General features: G+C 33.7%; 1 protein-coding gene across 1 annotated transcript; it reads left to right on the forward strand.

The window, feature by feature from the left end:
• The first annotated feature begins 906 nt into the window (after positions 1 to 906).
• Positions 907 to 6,774, forward strand: LOC141585986 (uncharacterized). Its single transcript, XM_074407074.1, has 7 exons — positions 907 to 1,193; positions 1,293 to 1,340; positions 2,284 to 2,334; positions 2,507 to 2,663; positions 3,690 to 3,882; positions 5,055 to 5,145; positions 6,526 to 6,774. The coding sequence occupies exons 1-6, from the start codon at positions 1,123 to 1,125 to the stop codon at positions 5,129 to 5,131; spliced, it is 597 nt and encodes a 198-aa protein (XP_074263175.1). The 5' UTR covers positions 907 to 1,122; the 3' UTR covers positions 5,132 to 5,145; positions 6,526 to 6,774.
• The last annotated feature ends 842 nt before the right edge of the window (positions 6,775 to 7,616 follow it).

The raw sequence follows: 7,616 nt of genomic DNA on the forward strand, positions 1-7,616 counted from the left end.
TTTGTGGGTATCATTACTGAGTTGACAATTAGAATAGTGGATAATAGGTTATGTAGATTAAATTAATTTTCAAAACTATTACTAATTTAGAAAGGGGATATTCTCTCGCTCGTGTACCCCTAAATTTTTTTGTTTTCAAAGGTGTACCACTCGTTTTTCACAAAAAAAAACTTTGACCGACAATAATTCTATGTTATGAGTTCAGAAAACGGTAATTTTTTTTTCAAACCAATTATCTCATCAAGGATTTGAATTTGGAAAAAAAAATCACCGCTTTTTGAAGTCGTAGCCTGTAGTTATGGTTGGTCAAAGCTTTTTTAACGAATAAACTTTGACCGACCATAATTCCCGGCTACGAGTTGAGACGTCGGTGAATTCTTTTTCAAACTGAATACCTCTCAAATACGGTCAATTTATAAAAAAAAAAATTATCGTATTCTGAACTTGTAGCCAAGAGTTATTGACGGTCAAAGTTTTTTTGCAAGAAAAGAGGGATATATTTTAGAAAATGAAAAAATTGAGGGGTACACGAGAGAATATCCCTTTAGAAAGATAAACAATTGACTAAGATACGTATAAATAAAATAGATAGGTAAATAAATGACCAACTCGGTAATGATACAATTTTTGATAAAAGTGCTATCTTAAGGGAGTAATTTTAGAAAAATATTATATAGGGGAGTAACTTTAAAAAACTGAATTTTAAAAGAGAGTTATTTTTAATTTATTCAATTTACAACTTTAAAGCTGCTTAAACACAGTAATCGAGGCTAAATTGACCTGATGATCTGACCCGGTATAACCCGACTGACTCTAATAAGTACTCTTTTTGAGCCCACTATAACCGGATATTTGACCCATCCTATAAGTATAGACGATATCTCACCTATATACTCCCTCTTATTCACTATATTCTTCCCCTTCCCTCTTTGCACAAGAAATAAGAAAGTGAATTTGGACCACACAAAACACACCGCGGAAATAGGGAAGAAAACCCGAATAATCCGAATAAGGAAATAGGGAAGAATATAGTGAATAGGAGGGAGTATAAATGAGAATATGTGCGCGGAAAAGATGTGTGTGTCACAAAATAATTAAGGAGAGAAAGTGATTGAAAAAACCATGGTTTCAATTAGGGCTGTCAATGGTGTGAAGGGAATTGAACAACTGATCTACAATACTCAACGCCTCAGGTAATTCTTTCATCCATAATTTAGGGTTTCTTAATTTATTTTCATCTCAATCTCAATTAATTTTGATTTTAATTGTTTCAATTGTTTTATTTTCCCCAGTTTTGGCGATGTACCTGAATCACACCTCTGTCGCCGTGATCGTTTAAGGTTTGTTCAATTTCTTGTTTTCCCCCAATTTTTAACGTTCATTTATTCTTTATGGCAATTTATTTTCAATCAATTGTGATAAAAGGTAAACAAACGAATGAGACGGGTTAAATTTATCTGTTCTCTACACTCATACTTGTAAAGCGTTTTATACGAGGGTTGTTATCCACCTTTTCCTTCTCCCTTTACCCTTTCAAAACCGATTTTGTGAGGACAAGCTTGAAAAAATAAGGTAGATTTGGACCACACTTAACTTCCGCAAAAATAAAAATAGGGAAGCTGATGTGAATTGACGAAAAAGGAAATAGGGAAGGTTATGTAGAATAGGAGGGACTATTTGTTGTCCTTTTCTATTTTTGGGTGTCTCAGTTATTTGTTATCCTTTCTATATTAGGAATGTATTTGATGAACAATTTGGTCATTCACACTCAATTTAGTCCACATGTCATCTAGTAATTGACTCTCTCCTCTTTTCTTTGTCTTTGTGCCAAAACCAAAGGACAACAAATGACTGGAACGGAGGGAGTATATAATATTTTAAGTGATTTTGAGAGGAGAAGGTTGAAAAGATAAGGTAGATGACAAGAATAAGTTAGTGGTTAGTGGTGGTAGTGAAGGGTCGAAGAGGAGGTGATGAACTGATGATGTATAACAATTACTCGTACATTGGGTGACGTATTACTCTAGGGGAATGCGGATCTTCGTTTAGGGGTAAACATTATCCGCTCCTCCATCGTCTCTACTCACTACATTCCTCGATTTTGTAATTCATTTTAGCAGTTACTCTAAAATCAATGACCACATCCCAAGCGAGCCCTATGAGGAATTCCATGGGGCGAAATGTCAAATCTCTTTGATAGTTTTTATCATTGAAAGTTTTAGTCTTAATGCGATTTTATTTCTATAGCTTTTAACATGCTCTCTATCGTGCTACTATACCCAGGGCTGATGAAATTATGCACAAGCTTGCCAATACTCAACTGGAAGAAAATCTGTAAGATTTTCGCTACCTTCTTGTCTATTCGTTATACTATTATTCATTTATTTGCGATATTTTGTTTCTTAAGCATAATTGTTTTTACCTCAGTTTCATTTTAGGGTATTAGTTGTACTGTAGTTTGCAATCCTTTGTTTCTCAAAACATAATTTTTTGTTTTTTGTAACAGTTCTGATTCAAGTTCCAGTAACATTTCTGCTGCCACTAAGACTGCTCGTGGAAATCTTTTTCGTTTTGATTCATCAGACCTTAATTGGAAGGAGTTAGATCCCGCATACTGGCGAGAGTTAGCTTGTGCTGCCCTGGAGGAATACTGGAGCACTCAGGTTTTCTATGTTTCCTTCTACTTGTGTGTATATTGCACAGGCTTATTTATGCATCATATATTTGAAACCCTTCTTTTGTGATTTGATTATCTGCTTTCTTGACATACATTCATCTGCATTATTTTTCTTCTGGAATTAATATTTAGAAACTTTGTCAGCTTTTGTCCTGAACTTGGTTTCCTGTATTGTTTTACGTGAACCTTGCCCTAGCTTTTTGTGAATTTGCATTCAAGAAATTTAATTGTGATTGATTTTTTGTTTCAACCTTTAAGGAGTTCATATGATTTTGTCAACAATTAATCAATATAATATTACAAATTACAATTACAAGTAAAATGCAACAAAGGTGGTGGTGCACTGCTTTAAATTTGATGCTCACTGTGGTTTTTCTGTGTATTAATACAGAAGCGAACAAAAAAGTTGTCATGTGCTCTAATAAATACAACCTACACTTTAGCTTTTTGGAGCTATCAATACGCAATAGCTAATGTAGTTCAATCAAACAACTAACTGAAGCAGTTCAATCAAACAACTAACTGAAGCTTGCGGCCACTAAGAAATAAAGGTCGAAAGCAGTTGCATGTCCAACCCAAGCCAATATAGCAGTGGCAGACACAATTTGTTTTTTTTTTTTTTTTTTTTTTTTTTTTGGTAATTTGATATTCAGTTGAATGATTCAAGCTTTAATGCAACAAAAACTATGTGTAGTAGGTTTTACCTTTTAAGCACAAATGGATTGGAAATAAGAATGCACAATAACAACCACTTTCTTTTACTTTCCAGGGACCCAGTCCAAGTCTTAAACATAGATCTGCTAATGATAATAACTCTAATTACTCAAAACATTGTATACGTTTTATTTAGATGGAAACAATACGTTGAAAACGAATAAGTGGAAAGGCAGCTTTTCTAGTAGAAAGTTAGAAAGTATACTTCTACAAAATCATGATCATGGCATGTTAGCTGACCTCAATCAATTTGAAATTACTAATCTATTGTTTTTGTTATTTGATTTGTTTTCTAAAGGGCGTTAGGTTGGAACTTACTTTGGTGGCGAATGCTATACCTTTCCATCTCCCGTTTCTCTGTTGCTTTCATTTGAATTTTTTAGCTAATGATACTACTGGAACAACAAAGAAGATGTTTGCTGAAGTAGTCTTATACGATAATGGTTCTTGCAAAGTAAACTTATGTGACATCTTGGGCCCACTTAATCGAGGTATGATACAAGTACTTGATTAAAAGTACGGTAACTCTCCTATAGGACCGTCCTATAACATAGGACGGGCCCGATAGAAGAGATATCCCACTAACAATGAAAACAAAAAATCAACATAAAACGTATACCCCTTCCTCCTTTCCCCTATGCTTCATTAACTTCTCAATCTCACCTATGTGAACTCCATCCCCGCCATCTCCTCGGTCCGCACCCTCATCACCCCTGTAATCACCGAGTTTGCGCCCATTATTGTCGCCCTACGCACAACCGCATCACCCCTCCATAAAAGAATGTCGACATCAACGATTACCCTTTCCCCTCCGAGCTATGGTACGGTGATGACGATTAACAACAATTAGGTTCGCAATATATGATTTTAACTTCATTACTCGTGTATTTACATTGAAAACTTTTGAGTTATCAAATTAAATTTTATGGGTTTTTTATTTGAAAACAATTACTCCTGCTTTTGATTTAGGGTTTTAGATTTTAAAATTAAAATTCAATGCTTCTCAATTTTAAAACACATCTTTTTATATTAAAAACTTTGAATTGTAAGTTGAAATCTGTTGATTCCAAATTACTTTAAAACCACTGCTACATTTAACTGGAATTATAATTGGTTCACAAAACATCTAAATTTTGAAATTTCAGAATTCCTAATTTTAGCTTGAGAACTTCAAGTTTTTATTTTGTCATCATATTGCTTTATTTTTATCATCTAAAGTTTTTGTATATTAACTACCAATATTACTTTGATAACTGGATGTTTTAAATGAGAAATTCATGGCCGGAGTAACGCAAAGGAGGGTGTGGGCATCTTTGAGGTGGTATCAAATTATCAAAGGATGGCGTAACCGTTTAGGAAAAACGGTTTAGCAACCAATAAGAGGTTGAGAGAAGGGGAAATCAAAGTGTGATCGTGGGTTTTCGTGTGATTTGTTTTTCCACTGGGCTTTTAGAAAATGGGCTCGTTTTATGCTAAAAGACCGTCTTATATAACAATTTGTGTTAAAAGTATTAATTTTGTAGAAATATTCTGGTTGGGCTTTGAAAAGCTTCTGAAAAATACTCTTATTTTCTTAAAATAAATTGACTGTCAAGTGTAAGTTATATAAAGCGAGGGTTTAAAAGAAGTTGTTAAACTTATGGTATTGTGTGTTTTAATGTAGATGTAATGAAGGGGTGCCATGTTTGTCCGAGAAATATCCTACATCCGAAGGGTGTGAAGTTCCATTATCAGTCTTGAAACTCCTGGCCAAGGTGATTACCACTTACCAGAACTAAGATCTTTATGCTAAATTATTATGATACAATATGACTTTGTATATATGATAGTTTGATTTGCAATATGGTTGCTAATTTGACTTGGATGGAGACTAGTAACTGAATAATGAATTATTAATTTTGACTTGAATTGCTCTCTTTTTGGATCTATGGCAGAACGAGGGTTTAGTAGGGGGCTAGGGGCGTTTGCCACCCTCAACATTCAACAGTGGTTTTTTTTTTTGTTAGTTTTTTTTTTCTAGTTTACTCTAATTCGCAACTAGTTGCTCCTAGTTTTTCATCCCCTACCTATAACGCTGTATTCTGCCACTGTTTTCGACTGTTAGCATATTGATATTTGCGTAGGTAGCAAGCTATTTTACGTGGTGCTTTGTGCTCAAAATTGGCAGTACCTCAAAAATATGGATAACTTTTTCAAAGCTTGAAATGTGTATATAGGTAACTAATATGTTTATTGACATGACAATATGATTAGTTGGCTCCATGAAATTGTGGCTTGTAATCCGGCTTCAAATAATTCACTTAAACATTGAGTAATATTTAACAGATGTTTGCTTTGTTCGTTATGCTCATAGCACGGCAACTTTTCACTATTAGGATTGTTTCTGGTCTATGTTATTGTTTTGGTTAGTTCCGTTGCATTGTATGAAGTCTAGACCCTAGGGATCCCTTCAGAATAGAAGGGTCTATGCCCAACAATCTTCTCCTAAAATGATTTCCCCGTCGAACCCGTAAGCGAGACATAGTAGGCAAACAAACTTGAATATTATATAGGGGGTGTTTGGTAAACGGCGGATTGAAAATTTTTCAGCATATTCAAGGCTTTTAGCATGTTTGATTCACCAATCTACTATTTTGAGTGTTTGGTAAATGACATATTGAAAGAGTAGATTGGAGCTCAATCTACTGTTTTTCAATATGCTGCTCTACCCAGCATATTCACATTAGTAGATTGTCAAATATGAATCCGTCAACAATCTACATATAGATACAACATTCTATTAACCAAAATCTGCTAATTACCAAACACTTCTACTAAATCTACTAATTGAAATATACTAGTCAAACCTGTTAATCCAATCTGTCATTTATAATCTGCTTGACCAATCTGCTTCTGCTAATATTAATCTGCTGATTACCAAACAGGGCCATATTACGTTTGTCTTGGTCATTTGCTTACCTTCGATTTAAATAACGCTCGTAAAAAAATCCACAAGGTAAATAAATGAACGGGTTGTATGGAGTACAAGTTTAGTATTCTATATATATAAGTTGGATATAGCTTGTGTAGTAATATGAAGATGCAGTTTAAAATGAACCTTTTAAACTTATGTTACTATGTGGTTTAATGTACAGATTAAATGAAGGGATGCCGTCATTGCCGGAAACTAGAAATGTGCTACATTCACCAAATCCTAAAACTCTTGCCGGAGATGCTACTGTAATCAAAGCTTAGACATTATATTATGTTAATTATGTTACAATATGACTCTGGTTTTGTTTATCTGACGGTTAAGGAATTTGGTGTGCCATATGGTTGTTAAAGAACTAGACTTTGTTGGAGACTATTAACTTAATATCTACCGTAATTAGTAATTGGCAGTATGAACTTTTTAAGTATGAGTTGCTCTTGTTTTTGTTAATTTTTTTTGAGTTTTTATTTCATTTTACTCTAATGAGAGATTGAGAGCAAGTCTAATAGTGTAACTTATGGACTTGCCTTCAATTTTCAGAAATTGTAAGCTAGTGGCTACATTATTGGAGTTGGCCACTTAAACTTGCTTAGTTTAAGCAACTAGCTTTATTAGGGTGTGTTTGGCCTAGTTTGTAAAAGTGTTTCTGGACTCAGAAACACTTTTTGGCCAAACACATCATTTTCTAAAAGTTAAACGAAAAATTCTCAAAAGCTAAAAATCCATATTTTTGCCCATAGAAATAGAAGTAGCAATTTGTTACTTCTCCTTTTGAAAAACACTTTTGAAAAATTAAGCTTGAAAAATAAAAACTCATTTTTGAGAATCGAGGCCAAACATGCTCTTAATCTTGTAGCTTAAATTCCCACAAGAAAAAAACATCCAATAGTTATTTAGAGCATGTTTGGCCTAAGTTGTTGAAAATGAGTTTTTGTTTTTTAAGATTAATTTTCTAAAAGTGTTTTTCAAAAACAGAAGTAGCAAATTGCTGCTTCTATTTTTATGGGCAAAAAGATGATTTTTTGGTTTTTGAGAAATTTTGATTTAGCTTTTAAATAATGATGTGTTTGGCCAAAAACACTTTTAAAAGTCGGGCCAAACACACACTTAGTTTTGGCATTTTTCATTATTCATGCTAGTATAAATGTTAAGTTAAACCATTGTAGTAGATTGGTAGCTCAAAATAATTGCAATCTAAAATATGATATGACAAAGGTAAGCAAGTTAGTTGCAATTAGCTTACGATGGTCTGAG

The sequence above is a fragment of the Silene latifolia genome, chromosome 6 (genome assembly GCF_048544455.1).
Source record: "Silene latifolia isolate original U9 population chromosome 6, ASM4854445v1, whole genome shotgun sequence".
NCBI classification, from domain to species: domain Eukaryota; kingdom Viridiplantae; phylum Streptophyta; class Magnoliopsida; order Caryophyllales; family Caryophyllaceae; genus Silene; species Silene latifolia.

Coding starts and splice junctions, on each gene's coding strand:
- LOC141585986 (XM_074407074.1), top strand. CDS start 1,123: ATGGTTTCAATTAGGGCTGTCAATGGTGTGAAGGGAATTGAACAACTG. Junction 1,341..2,283: donor TGTCGCCGTGATCGTTTAAG/GTTTGTTCAATT, acceptor TACTATACCCAG/GGCTGATGAAATTATGCACA. Junction 2,335..2,506: donor ACTCAACTGGAAGAAAATCT/GTAAGATTTTCG, acceptor TTTTTGTAACAG/TTCTGATTCAAGTTCCAGTA.